Source organism: Pinus tabuliformis, chromosome 5_1, assembly GCF_031772625.1.
Source record: "Pinus tabuliformis cultivar Carrire ecotype Pingquan chromosome 5_1, CPIR1, whole genome shotgun sequence".
Classification (NCBI taxonomy): Eukaryota; Viridiplantae; Streptophyta; class Pinopsida; order Pinales; family Pinaceae; genus Pinus; species Pinus tabuliformis.
The window spans coordinates 911,310,586-911,324,568 of NC_142305.1; the positions used below are offsets into that span (position 1 = coordinate 911,310,586).

Sequence of the window (13,983 nt, forward strand, 5' to 3'; positions counted from 1 at the left end):
AATTAACGGTTAAGATTAAAACATGACTTGATCCGTCTTCTAGATCATTTCCACCCATATTTGATTAATATCCATTAATATTTTAATTTCCTTAAGTTTAGAGTGAGGAACCCCATTAAAAATATTAATTATTTTAGTAAAATACAATCCAGGTGGAATTTCGCGAAACGGTTTCTGAGTTTTTTAGAACTCATGTGCCTTAGCTTCTCCACCAATTTTCAAGGCTAGAGCACTTCTGATGCTACCAAAAATTAACACTTCCTCTTAGCGAGGAAAGTTTTCTAGCAACAATGTCCACCTGCATGCTGCTCTATTTCTGAAGCACCTCCTTTTTGCATTGTTGCTGCCACTAATGCTGTGCTACTGCTGCTATTGTACTGCAGCTCATGATACTGCCACTTCCACTGCCACTGCTGCATCTGTACTACAACTCCCTCTCAAACGCTGCATCTGCTATGCTACTAGCATTGCCATTGCTAACACTGCATCCGTACTGCAACTCAATTGATGAGAGAAGAAACTGAAAAACATCCAAAATTAGTTGAGCTTAACTGTGTTCAACATAATACAATGAATGTTGGAATATGATTGTTGCTGGTTCTGACCCTCTGAGTCTTATGCGCTGTTGCTAACATCTGCACTGCTGCCAACCTTGCTATGCGCTGATCAGTCTTTGTTGAAGTTTCTAAGTTTACTTAGTTTAGAAACCCTTCATGCACTTTTTCTGATTTATTCCTACCTACTTGTTATTTTTCTTTAACAAGTTATTTACAAAGTAAATACTGAAAATAAACACCAGTGCATGCTCTACATATTACAGATCAACAACTAAAAGAAACAAGAACAAACACACCACATGACACCATTATTTTTGGACCAATGTCCCCAGAAAAACCCAATGATGGAAAACCGGTGCAACTATCTGAGGGTTTTCTTATTAAGCAATAATAGAGTACAATTTGGGTGCCGAAACTGGCCTACCCAACAGAGAATTTCCTTGGCAGCTATACCTCACAGTTGAGAGAAATCTCATGGCTGAAACCTCGGAAAATCCTTTCGGCAGTTCCTCAGCACAAAACTGCTCTGCAACCCCAGCGTCTGCCCAATCTGGACTGTGTCAGCCTCTCCTAGCCTAGTGTTGGCCCTCTGTCAGCCTTCCTTGGCCTGCGTCAGCCCTAGGAGGCCCTGTGTCAACTCTAGGAGCCTCTGCGTCAGCCTCGCTGACCCCTCTGGTGCTTTGCGTAGCACTTGGCTGCCTCTGCATGGCCCTGCATGAGCCCTTGCTGGCTCTGTGTCACTCTCCTTGGCTGCTACGCTGCTCTCCCAGCACGCTCTCTGCCTTCTCTGAGTCTCTATACTCAATGCCCCTCAGCTGCTCTCCCGATCACTGATTCTATCTCTCTTAGCAAACCCCGCTCTAGAGAATCGAATGACTGATCACTCTGGTGTATTCTCTAAGTGACCCTCAAGCCTCCTCTTATACTTTTCCTGTTGACATCTCAACGGCCGAGATTAAGTCCCTAATCAACGACTAAGATTAGATCTGGCTTGATCCATCTCTTTTGGACCACTCTAACACAGATTCATATTAATATTCATTAATATTTTATTTTCCCTAAGTTTAGACTTAGGGACTCCATTAAAAATATTAATTATTTTAATATCTCCTGATCTGTTTAGAATCTGCCCAAACCCTTTCTGGGTATTGGAGATCTCATGTGGCCCAACCTCTCCACCAAATTTCATGGCTAGAGCACATCCGATGTTACCCCAAATCAAGACTCCCTCTTAGCGAGTACCGTGCTCTAGCAATACTCCTCACTGAGTATTACTCTGATCATCCAACAACGGTACCTGTGCTGATGCTAGGCCTTTCTGCCCAACATTCTCTGCATTGTTGCCTCCTGTATTGCTGCCCATGGTTCTGCCACTGCCACTGTTGCATCTGTATGACAACTCTGTTTGCGTCAGTGTTGCTGCTGGTCCTTTCTCCCAGCACTGCATCCGGATTGCACCTCCTCTCATCAAGCTGCATCGTGCTGCCCACTAGTGCAGTGCAACTCAGTTACTGAGAAGTTAGTAATTGATCTCTCAATTGACCTCCCTGTTGGGCTAGAAGCACGCTCTAATACTGAAGCTCCCTCTGCCGCTGATAAGTGCTCCCTCTCTGACCTCTACGTGCTGCATCAACTCCCTACATCTCGTACCGTTGCACACCTCTCTGTGCCTTCTTGCACTGGTGCAACACTCCTGTGCCTCTTGCACTGGTGCAGCCTGCTAGCTGTGCGCTGTCTTGGGACTCCTGCACTGTAGCTCTCTCTGCCGCTGCATTTGCATCTGTCTCTACCCACTCAATCAATCCTGCTACTCTTTGTCGGGGCTCCCGTAGCAAGGTCTAATCCAAGAGGCTGGGTACCTCAAGGATCCTGCCCCTCATCGCCTGTAGTCCTCCTGACTACAACTCGATGTCTCCCCACTTCCGCTCAAGTGGCGTGTGTGCACTCATGGCACAGTCATCGTCTGTCAAAACTTCCTTCTTTGCCCGTGCTGGCGCTGCCTTAGTCTCGGAAGACTCTCCCTTACTCTTCTTCCTTGGGCACATCTCCCCACAGTGGAAGCACTTGATCTTGGAGGGATCTTTCTTCTTTCGCTTCTCCTGCTTTGCTTCAGATGCTAGGGCCACATCCTCCTTCTCCTGCTTGACCTTGATCCCTTTGCTGCTGCTACCTGTCTTTGACTGCCGCCTGATCTCTTCCTGGCGAAGAGTTGCCTACATCTCGTCCCAAGGTAGGAGTGTCCCTCTGCCTAGGATACTCTGGACAAACGCTTCCCAATCTTCTGAGACAGAATTCAGGGCTGTCCTCACCATAATCTCATGATTCAGTGTCGCTCCTATAGTAGTCAACTGGTCTCAGATCTCATTCAGTCCTCCGAGGAAGGTGTTAATCGATTGACCCTTCTTCATTTCATACAACCTCAACTGATTCTCAAGTAGCATTCTTCTCTGCACAGAAGTATGTTGGTACAGGTTCTTGAGAGCCTCCCACATCTCAACTGCCGTTTCCTTCTCGATTATATGTGGTACCACATGATCCTTGACCCCGTCAAGGATAATGCACTTGGCTCTCATCATCGCCTCTTCGTACTTGTCATTATCATTTGGGTCGACTAGGATAGCTATCGTCTTCAAGGCGAAGTTCTTGACACGATTCCTGTCTAGCACTAATAAGATTATGGCCTTCTAGACTGCAAAGTTCGATGCTTCGTCTAGTCTATCCTGGTTTCTTACCTCGTGAAGTGCCATGACGCTCCTCTACTTCCCTCCTGGAAGTTCTCTGTTCGACTCCTCTGAGTCTCTACTTCCCGTTTGGAATTTCTCTTCTGGACTCCCTCTGAGTCTTGATTTCCCTCCTGGAAATCCTTTTGCCGCTTGTCGAGATGTCCCCTACTCTGATTGTCTTGTGGAACTGCATTGCTGATCCAGGTTCCTCGGTTAGAAACCCTCGGTAACAACTCCTTTGGCCCTGCTCTGTCAGGTACTGTTCTGACTACAGTGCCTCACCAACTCCACTCTGCAATATTCCTGCAGCCTTGTAGACCCCAGCAACTGCCTCTCTGTGAACTGCCTCAGCCCCTCTCTGCCTCATGCTGGATCTGCGTCACCCCAGATGGGTCTGCGTCAGCCCTGGGATGCCTTGCGTCAGCCCTCTGGCTCTCTACGTCAGCAACGCTGGCCTCTCAGAGGCTCTATGCAGCTCTCGACTTCTTCTGCGTGGCTCTGGTTGGCTCTGCGTCACACGTCTTAGCTTTTGCGCTGCTAGAAACAACTTCTGTCACCACGGGACAACTGTTTTCTGCTGCTATTGCTGCGCTCGGCTGATATCTTTTAGTGCTCCTGTGATCTGCAATCACGCTCCGATACCATGTTGAAGTTTCTAAATTTACTTAGTTTAGAAACCCTTCATGCACTTTTTCTGATTTATTCCTACCTACTTGTTATTTTTCTTTAACACGTTATTTACAAAGTAAATACTGAAAATAAACACCAGTGCATGCTCAACATATTACAGACCAGCAACTAAAAGAAAAAAGAACAAACACACCACATGACACCATTATTTTTGGACCAATGTCCCCGGAAAAACACAATGTGGGAAAACTGGTGTATTTATCTGAGGGTTTTCTTATTAAACAATATTAGAGTACAATCTGGGTGCCGAAATTGGCCTACCCAACAGAGAATTTCCTTAGCAGCTATACTTCACAGTTTGAGAGAAATCTCCTGGCTGAAACCTCGGAAAATCCTTCCGGCAGTTCCTCAGCACAAAACTGCTCTGCAACCCTAGCGTCTGCCCAATCTGGACTGCGTCAGCCTCTCCTAGCCCAGTGCTGGCTCTGTGTCAGCCCTAGGAGGCCCTGCATCAGCGCTGGGAGCCTCTGTGTCAGCCTCGCTAGCCCCTCTGGTGCTCTGTGCAACACTTGGCTGCCTCTGCATGGCCTTGCGTGAGCCCTTGCTAGCTCTGCGTCACTCTCCTTGGATGTTGTGCTGCTCTCTCGACACACTCTCTGCCTTCTCTATTTCTCTGTACCCAATGCCCCTCAGCTGCTCTCCCGATCACCGATTTTATCTCTCTTAGGAAACCCCGCTCTAGAGAATAGAATGACTAATCACTCTGGTGTATTCTCCAAGTGACTCTCAAGCCTCCTCTTATACTTTTCCTGTTGACACCACAACGGCCGAGATTAAGTCCCTAATCGACGGCTAAGACTAGATCTGGTTTGATCCATGTCTTTTGGACCACTCTAACACAAATTCATATTAATACACATTAATATTTTATTTTCTCTGAGTTTAGACTTAGGGACTCCACTAAAATATTAATTATTTTAATATCTCCTGATTTGTTTAGAATCTACCCAAACCCTTTCTGGGTATTGGAGATCTCATGTGCCCCAACCTCTCCACCAAATTTCATGGCTAGAGCACATCTGATGCTACCCCAAATCAATAGTCTCTGGTCCCAAGCTACTACATCTGTCCTCCAAACAATGCACTGCATCATCTGACACTAAGTCCATCTCACTACTGTTGAATCTAGGGCTTCCATAGCAAGGAATTGATCCAAGAGGTGGACTCCTTAATGATCCTACCCACATGTAGTTCTCTTGACTACAGCTCAATATCACCCCATCTCCCTCATGGAGATGCATGTGCACTCATGGCAAACTCATTCTCGTCAATCTTTGCTGAAGCAACCTTAGGATCATGTTTCTCATCCCTATCCTTTTTCTTCAAAGGACACTGGGATGCATAGTGGCCCATCTTGCCACAACTGAAACATTCACCTTTGAAATGTCCTTCTTTCACTTCGGCTTTTGTTGTAGAGCTGCGTTCTCCTCCTCGTCCTTTGTTTTTGTGCTACTCCCACTGCTGCCATTGAGGTTGACCTTCACTAGGTCCCTCCTTAACCACTCCTGCTGAAGAGATGCCCACATCTCCTCCTGTGAAGGTAGTTTTTCTCTGCCTAATATGCTTTGGATGAAAACTTGCCATTCGTTCGAGACTCCATTTAGGGCTATCTTGACCATCGCGGTTGGCTGAGGAGTGGACCCTGTTGACCACTACTGGTCAATTTCCCATGCAGTACACCCTCTTTTCTTGGCAGAAAGGGGTAGCACCTGAACGACGTGTCCGTGCCAGCCTACAGTCATCAGCAGCTTGAGGATTTCAATTTGTAAACCCAGTCTGCATATATGAATTGTAAATAATCTAAGCAGACATGAATCAATGTATGTAATTTGCCTAGGTGGACCTAACTTTCTGTTGATAATCTACGTCCCGGAAGGTTTTTTGTCTCACCGATCCACGGATCGGCAGAGTTTTCCTTCAAACCTGACCCCAAAGCCGGGATGGATTTCGTCATCAGAAAGTTTGGGAGAGTCTTATATGTTAGTCTGCTAGATTATAGTTGTGTCGCAGAACTGGGTATTCTATGAGGGTCTGTGTTAAGTGGGTTCATCCCTTTGAGATGTAAATTGTAAAAAATCATGATGTAATGTGTCCTGAGGGTTGAGAAATGTTTTAAATCCCCTCGTGAGTCCTAAGTCCTAGGTCCTAGGTGATGTTTCCAATGGCTTAGTTCGATGATCCAGTTAAAAAATGAAATAAAATAATAAACATTTAAAAATTTAATAAAGAATTAAAAATTTAAAAATTTAAAAAAAATGAAATAAATAAATAAAATAATAAAAATTCAAAAAATAATAATAAAAAATAATTTAAAAATTTTAAAAATAATAATAAAAAATTAATTGAATAAATCGACGGATGAGATCAAGAGATGTCTTGATCCTCATCAACGGTCGAGATCATTTTTACATGGATCAATTGAACTAGCCGTTGGAGCATTTCCTTTAAATAGGGTGCTAGGAGTCATTTTCAGATCATTCGATCTGTGAGTCAGTACTGAAAAAGCTCTCGTGTAATCTGATTTTCTGGTTAATAAAAGAAGACTTTGGGGTACAAATTATGCTGGTGTTACTCTCTGGAATTGCTGTGAGGTCTTAAAATTTTCTGCATTATTTCAGTTTTCAGCCATTAATCGTAGCTTGATTTTGAGTAGTGTGAGCACAGGTATCTTGTTCACCTACTAGGGTTTGAAGGCTGCTAGGGTTTCTGAAATAATGGCAGGTATCTCCATTATTTACTGAGATCTAGCAGTTTTCTTTCTCTCTGTGCTGATGGTTGCTTGAGATGTGCAGGAAAACCTGTTGATAGAGAATATTGGTGGGCGTTTGGGGAAGTTCTAGGCTGAACCAGCCGACTCCCACAGGCTTTTCTTTGCAGAGCCTAGCTGATTTCGGCCCTGGGTTAATCATTTTAAAATTTCTGTTCTGATTTACATGAGAGATTTCTTGATCTTGTTTGATAACCTGAAGTATAACTGTAATTCTTTCGCTGGATCTAGGGTTTTGATTTTGTTTACTGCAATTTTTTCTGTGGTTTTAGGTTAATTTTTAAGGGTTTTATTTTAAATCTTTGCGTGTAGCCGCCAGGTTCTTTGTTTACCATTCACAGGATGACAGGGAGCTGGAAGAAAACTTATTCTTACAGGACCTCTGTTCCAGCCATCCAAGGGTTCTAAGCATCATTGATTTTTCAGATCTGGGTCCAGCCTTTTACAGACAAATCATTTGTCAACCGACCTGCATAAACCCTTACTGCTCGTGGTGCTGGAACAACTGGGTAAATGCTTGAAACTACATTGATATCATATGCTGTTTGGAGAAATTGCGGCTGAACTGTACGTGGCAATCTTCTGTTCTTCGAAACCATTTCACCAGCATTTCAAAATCGATCCACAATCATCATGATTTGGATACCCATGCGTTTCACCAAAAAAAAAACAAAACGTTGACATAAGCCTGAGGATTTAGCATCGACTATCAGTTAAATCGTCCTCAGAATTTCTTTTAAATCGATTTCGAAATTTTTTTTGGGGGCCGCAGACAGATATTAATACCGAACGTTTGATCTTTACCATGACGAAGGCCTGTTAAATGCATGCGTCCTGCCTTCTGCGTATTATCAAATAGGGATCAGAAGTGGATTTAAAGAACGTAGAACTGTTTTGGCGAAAAATATTGTGGTTATCAGTCACCAGGTTACGTATCGCATGTGCTGTGCAAAGCATTCAAACACTGTGCAATCCAAACATCGATTTGCTCCACAGTGACCTGCGTACAGACAATCAAAACTGTTACATTTCCCTCAATCTCTGAAATCCGCAGGTAAAGCCGATCCACGCACAGCCATCGAAGAAGCACCCTGCTGTCGGAAATCTGTTGGTGAGAGACGACGTGAGCCTTGCCAGGCAGCTACGCTGAACTCATTCGAAACCGTAAGTCAAAATCGATCCGGAACAGGTAATATTTCGCTGTTTATTTGTGTCATTGCTGTGGTTGATTTGCCATTTAGTATCGGCGTTAGCATAGTCGTAGGGTTTTCATTTCGATATTTTGTGGTCATGTGTAAGCTAGCGTAGGCGTAGAATTAGTTTAGGATTTGAATTGGTGATGTATTTTAATTTTTTTAGATTTTAATGTATTTCTTTAGTTTAGGTTAGTTCCTTTTTAAATTTTAGATTTTAAAGTTTAAAATTTTAGAATTTAATTTAAAGTAACTTAGATTTAAATCCATTTGTTTATTTTAGTTTAGTTTAATTTTATAGCTTAGTTTTAGCATAGATTTTAAGTTAGATTTTTTTTTAAAAGTTTCATTTTTATAATATAAAAAATAAAAAAGGGATTTTTGGGTTTAGTTTAATTTTTTTTAATAGATTTTAGATTTAGGTTTTAGGAAAGTTAATTTTTTTTAATTTAGGAATTAACTTTTTTTTGTTTTAAAAAAAAAAAAAAAAAAAAAAAAATTTGAAATTTTTTGAATTTTTTGTGGAAAATCAATTTTGCCAATTTCAGTGGTTTCTCATGTTATATCTTTCATGCTGAATTTTCAAGTCGAGATGCGAAGTTAACATATGATTACTGTTCATGGTTCATGTTTCTATATCATTTAACCAGTAATCGTTTTTATAATCATCCCTTAAGGCACTGGTCTGCTGAATTAATCAAATCCATCGAGTGCTTGTTCATATCGTGTCTCGTGTCTCCCAACCAACTGGTCGACAGTTGGTCTCATCATCTCACAGGGACTACCCCCCTTAGCCGCGGGAGACAGGCTTAAACGGAGGGATCGGGGATCAGAGTGACAGCCCCCGGTCTGAGCGTTGTCGTGTCAATCCGCGCGACAACAGACCCCATTGCAACATGTTGGTCTCTAGTGTCCTGAAGACGTTGAAGATAAAGGTTCACCCCTTCTCCTTTCTGCATCAATGTCCGTTGCAACTTCTGCTCTAAATACATCTTTCGCTGTTCGGAAGAGCCTTCAAAGTTCATACAGAGATGAAAAGGCTTCCCACATCTCCTGGGCTGTATCCTTGCCCTGCAAGTGTGAGACCACATGATCTCGAACTCCATCGAGAATGAGCCTCTTTGCCTTCCCCTGGTCGACCTTGTACTTCTTCTTTTGATTGTTGTCGGCAGAAGCAACTACAACACTATTGACGTAGGCTTCGAGATTTTATTCTTCCAGAACAACATATGACATAGTTGGAAGCCCCTTCCAACCTGTCCTAATCTCTGAGCCCATGCGATGCCATCTCACCCAACTGTCGAACTGACTCCTCTAGTCACTGCTTAGCTGCTCAACAAGTGAGAAATTCAAACTTTTTTGGCAAAAAGTTCTCTGAGGAGAAAATTCCTCTTCTATGTGTCTTTGCTTATTTTCTGATAGATTTCTGTCCCGGCGGAAACAACGCCATACAAGCATTGCGCTGAGGATCTGCGTCAGTCCCTCTGCCTCTGCAAACTCTCGAATTGGATATTGTACCTCTCTGTTGACTCTCTCAGAGAGAAATTTCCTCGGAATCTCTGCTTCCCAACAAGGACTGCGCAATCCCTTCAAGGGGATTCGAATTGCTGCCAAGTGCAGCTTTTGGCCTCACTGCTCAGCACTGGATTTTCTCTTCGTGTTTCAAAATCAACGCTTTGATACAATGTGAAAATTCCTACACTTTGAAGGAACCCCTACTACAGAAAATCTGAATCTACTTCACCTACTTGATTTTGAAATTACATTCATCAAGTTATTCTTCTGAATATTGAAACAAATTACTTCTGCAGCCTACACTAATTAAATATTTGATCTCATGAAGCAGAAAACTGAGCAAAGAACAAGATACATAGGGGACACTTATTTTTGGACACAATAGTCCTCGGAAAAACCAATTGCGGGAAAATTAGTGCAACAGTGCCGAGGGTTTATTATTATGTAGGAGAAATATCTGAATACAAATCTAGGATGTTCATCTAGCAATCCTTTATAGAGAAAATACTGGCGGAAAGTATGAGTGAGTTTTACCTCACTTCACTTGGCAGAATTCCGGCTGATCCGGCACAAGACTGGCTAACCTCGGCTATTTCTGCGCTGGCCTTGTGTCAGCCTTTCAGGCTCTGCGTCACTTCTTCTGCCCTCTGCGTTATCTATCCCAACTGTTCCGACAGTTCTCGACAGTTCCGACTGTTCCCGACAGTTTCGGCTTCTGCGTGACAAAGAACTTTCCCCTCTGCGCAGTCCTTTCTGGCGGCGTGGGCCCAGACTGGTCTAACCTCAGCTCCCCCGGCTACTGCGTTGTCTCTCAGCAAGCTCTCTTCGCCTCTCTGTCCGTATTCTCTGGAAAGTCCTTCTCGCGGATTCTCACTGTCCTTCTGCTGCTAAATGATCACTTAGTTCGAATTTCTCATCTTCCTAGCCCCAGAAATCCAACTCTAGATCAATTCGTTCTCTGTGTGTCTTTCCAAATGAACCCCAAGCCTCCTTTTTATACTTTTCCTGTTGAGTCTTCAATGGCCGAGATTAAGTCTCTAATCAACGGCTAAGATTAAAACATGACTTGATCCGCCTTCTAGATTATTTTCACCCATATTTTGATTAATACCCATTAATATTTTAATTTCCCTAAGTTTAGACTTAGGAATCTCATTAAAAATATTAATTATTTTAATAAAATACAATTCGGGTGGAATTTCACCAAACGGTTTCTGGGTTCTTTAGAACTCATGTGCCTTAGCCTCTCAACCAATTTTCAAGGCTAGAGCACTTCCGTTGCTACCAAAAACTAACACCTTTCTGATTGAGAGGGAATGATGTGGGACACCATATTCTCCATGTGTCATGCACTAGATGAGGACTAACAGTCATAGGTAATAGTGAAGGCACTAGGAGGGAGATTGGAGGATTAGATAAGCATCTGGGACTGGTACTCCTTGAGGATTGGGAATCCAAGATAGGAAGTAGTCCTGTGGACTGACACTCTTTGAGGATTGGACATGGTATCCAAGATAAGAGTGGTCGAAGAGGACAGATATTCTTTGAGGATTGGGAATCCAAGATAAGAATAGTCTTAGAAGGACATACCTTGTGAACATTCGAATGGGGTATGTGCCTTGAGAGGCTATGGTGGTTTCCATATGTATGCCTCTTAGCATTGTGCTTTAATCTTCTGGAGAGTTAGAGCTTGGCAAAGTCAAGGCCTTGTTTTCTTGCAATTTGGCAATGCTGGTTATGATGTTGATGCTTAAAGATAGCTTATCAATCCGACTCTTTTTATGATAATTTATTTCAAGTTGAGAATTATGGAATTATGAATACCTCCCTAGTTAAGAGGGAGTGTGGAAAAATGTAACTAGGTTCAGTCTTCGTAATTGACACTGTACTTATGTTATTGTATATTTCATGCAAAAAGAAGAAAAATAAATATTATTTTCAAGCATGGGCTTCTTGCTCAAGTCAATTTGTCAATTCGGTCAAGTATGTTCTTCATGCTTCTAAGGTTTTCTGAGTCAAAGGAATATTTGTCATGAGTCAAAATATTGTTAAAGAGTCAAGTCCAATGTTGCGAACATCGGCATCGAGATAAAATCAGCAAGGGTCCGGAAAACCAAAAAATTGTAATAATTGGGAAAATATCGGTAAAAATTGACATACATCGGAAAAATCAAGATACCATGAAAATATCAATAAAAATCGGAAAACATCGGCTAGGCCAAAAAATCGTGTTTTCGAGATAAAATGGGGATGTTATCGAGATGTTCGCAACGCTAGTCAAGTCCCAATTGGTCTTTGAAAAGAAAGTGGAAAAATAATTTTATTTGCGTCAAAAATGTCAATTTTATCCGCACAAGACCAAGTCGACCCTGCCTGGACAAGTTCGATTTCTGTGCCAAGAAAGAGAGAAAACCAACGAAGAAGGGTAGAAGGAAGAGCGAAGTTCTAATGAAGCCAAAAGAGAGAAAGGCGAAGGACAAAAGGTTGAGTTTCTGCCCTATTTCTCTCACACTGCGAGTTTCTGGAGCTGCTGCAGGAGCTGAAATTTCTGAAGTAACTGCAGGCCTGAAAATCTGTTGCTGGGGGCTGAAAATATGAGGTTTAGCCTAGTTTGAAGAGCTTGGACTATTGTTGACTTAGCTGGACTTTGACTTGTTGGAAGAGCTTGGAAGGAGGGCTGACTTGGGTCTTGTGGGAAGTCTTGGTTTTGGATTACTCATTTGATCTGATTCTATAAGGAGAAGAATTTTTTGGGTTTTCCCCTTGGAGGGGTTTTGCCTTGGCTTGTAGCCTATATCTTGTGTTCATTGTTCTTTTGTGATCTTCACGGTTTATGGTTTTTGGTAATTGCTTTGATGAAAATAACATAATAAAGTAAAAGAAGCCAACATAATTTCACAAGCAGTTATCAAATATAAGAGAAATCACCCTAATTGTTGCCCTATTGATTTCTCAACACAATGCACCTTGGCTATTCTAAAATGGGAAGGGATGATTCTGACTGGCGATCATTGGATGCAATGAATATTTTGTTTTATATAGGTAAACATGCAGTCCATTAATAAAACTGATTGCACATGAGTCTTCTCTATAAAGGATTGTAATCTATGTCACGAGGTTCGTCGAATTTTAACTTTACCTCAAAAAATTTGTTCAGGTTCGTTCAGATTTGCTCAGGTTTGCTTCTACTCAAGTTGCTATACTGGCCGGATTTCATTTCAACCCTACATCAGAGCATTCAGAGGATGTTATTCATGAACTTCAACAATGCGTGCCGAATCACCAATTTACCAGTGGAATGAATCAATCTATGCATCAAATTATCACTCAAATTACAGCGGAAGATATATATGCAAACAGATTGGTGGACTGATGCAATGGTTGAATGTTTGGTTTATTCATATACAAATCAATCAGTTATGAAACCACTAATTAAGAACAAATTCATTGCTAGATCCAGTTGAGTGCATAAATTACCTCCATTGTGAGAATGAATCTCGTTGATCTGTGGAAAGGGAGTGAATCCATTAGTTAACCCCACCAATAATCCCACACGGGTATGCCATTGGAAATCATGTGTGAGGCTTTTCCGTTAATTTATGTTAATTAATTTCATATATATTATATAAATATAATATCTATTACAGAGGTTATTTTATATTATAATATAAATTTAAATATATTCTATAAAATGAATGTAAAATTCAACATATATAAATTTTGTTATATAGTTATAAAATATGTGAATTATATAATTTCTAAATTAATTTATGTAAGCTAAATAATATATAATATATATTCGATACTTTTAATGTTGATTTGGTATATATATATATATATATATATATATATTTATTTATTTATTTATATAATATTAGCAAACATCATCCAAACCTTCTTAGAAAAATCAAATTTGCATTGAACTTGATCGTTCATGAACCTAAACCATGTGACATTGATTGTAATGATGCATTATCATGCAAACTTGGTTATGTACAGAATTTTAATATTCTGAATTTTGTTTGGTTCATATTTTTTCCATAGGTAGGGGTTACAGGTACTGGTTACAAATGGTCACTTGGAGAAAGCAACCAAGAGGAAGAATGGAGGCATTCTGTTTCACCAATCCCTTACGAAAAAATTCAGGAATTAATCCTCAAGAAACGAAACACAGCTCTGGAAATTGGGACAGTGCAAACAACAGGTGAATCCAAGCCTGACTCTGAGATTGCTGATGATGAATCTGAGAAGCAAGACCCTGCTTATTTTAATAAGGAGGTGAGTGACAAGCTTCTGATGTGGCTATCATTTTTATATTAGTGCATCATTATACATATTTAATACTTTAAGCTTTCAGGTGGAGGAGACATTCCGAAGAGCTGTGTTAGAAGTTCCAGGTGTTGAGCAGCATCATGTGATTATAGAAGTCAATAGTTTGAGGTACAACCAGCATTTTTATTTTTTTGACTTAGTATTGCTTTTATGCTATATGGAATGATCAGTTCATTGTTTAGAAGTTGTGGGAAAGTGGCATTGAG

General features: G+C 41.3%; 1 protein-coding gene across 1 annotated transcript in view; it reads left to right on the forward strand.

Moving 5' to 3' along the window:
- Positions 1–13,983, forward strand: part of LOC149167775 (uncharacterized) — a 381,496-nt gene that overhangs the window by 216,499 nt on the left and 151,014 nt on the right. The window contains 2 exon segments of the mRNA XM_089433143.1: positions 13,490–13,723; positions 13,803–13,885. Coding sequence (XP_089289269.1) covers positions 13,490–13,723; positions 13,803–13,885 — 317 coding nt within the window.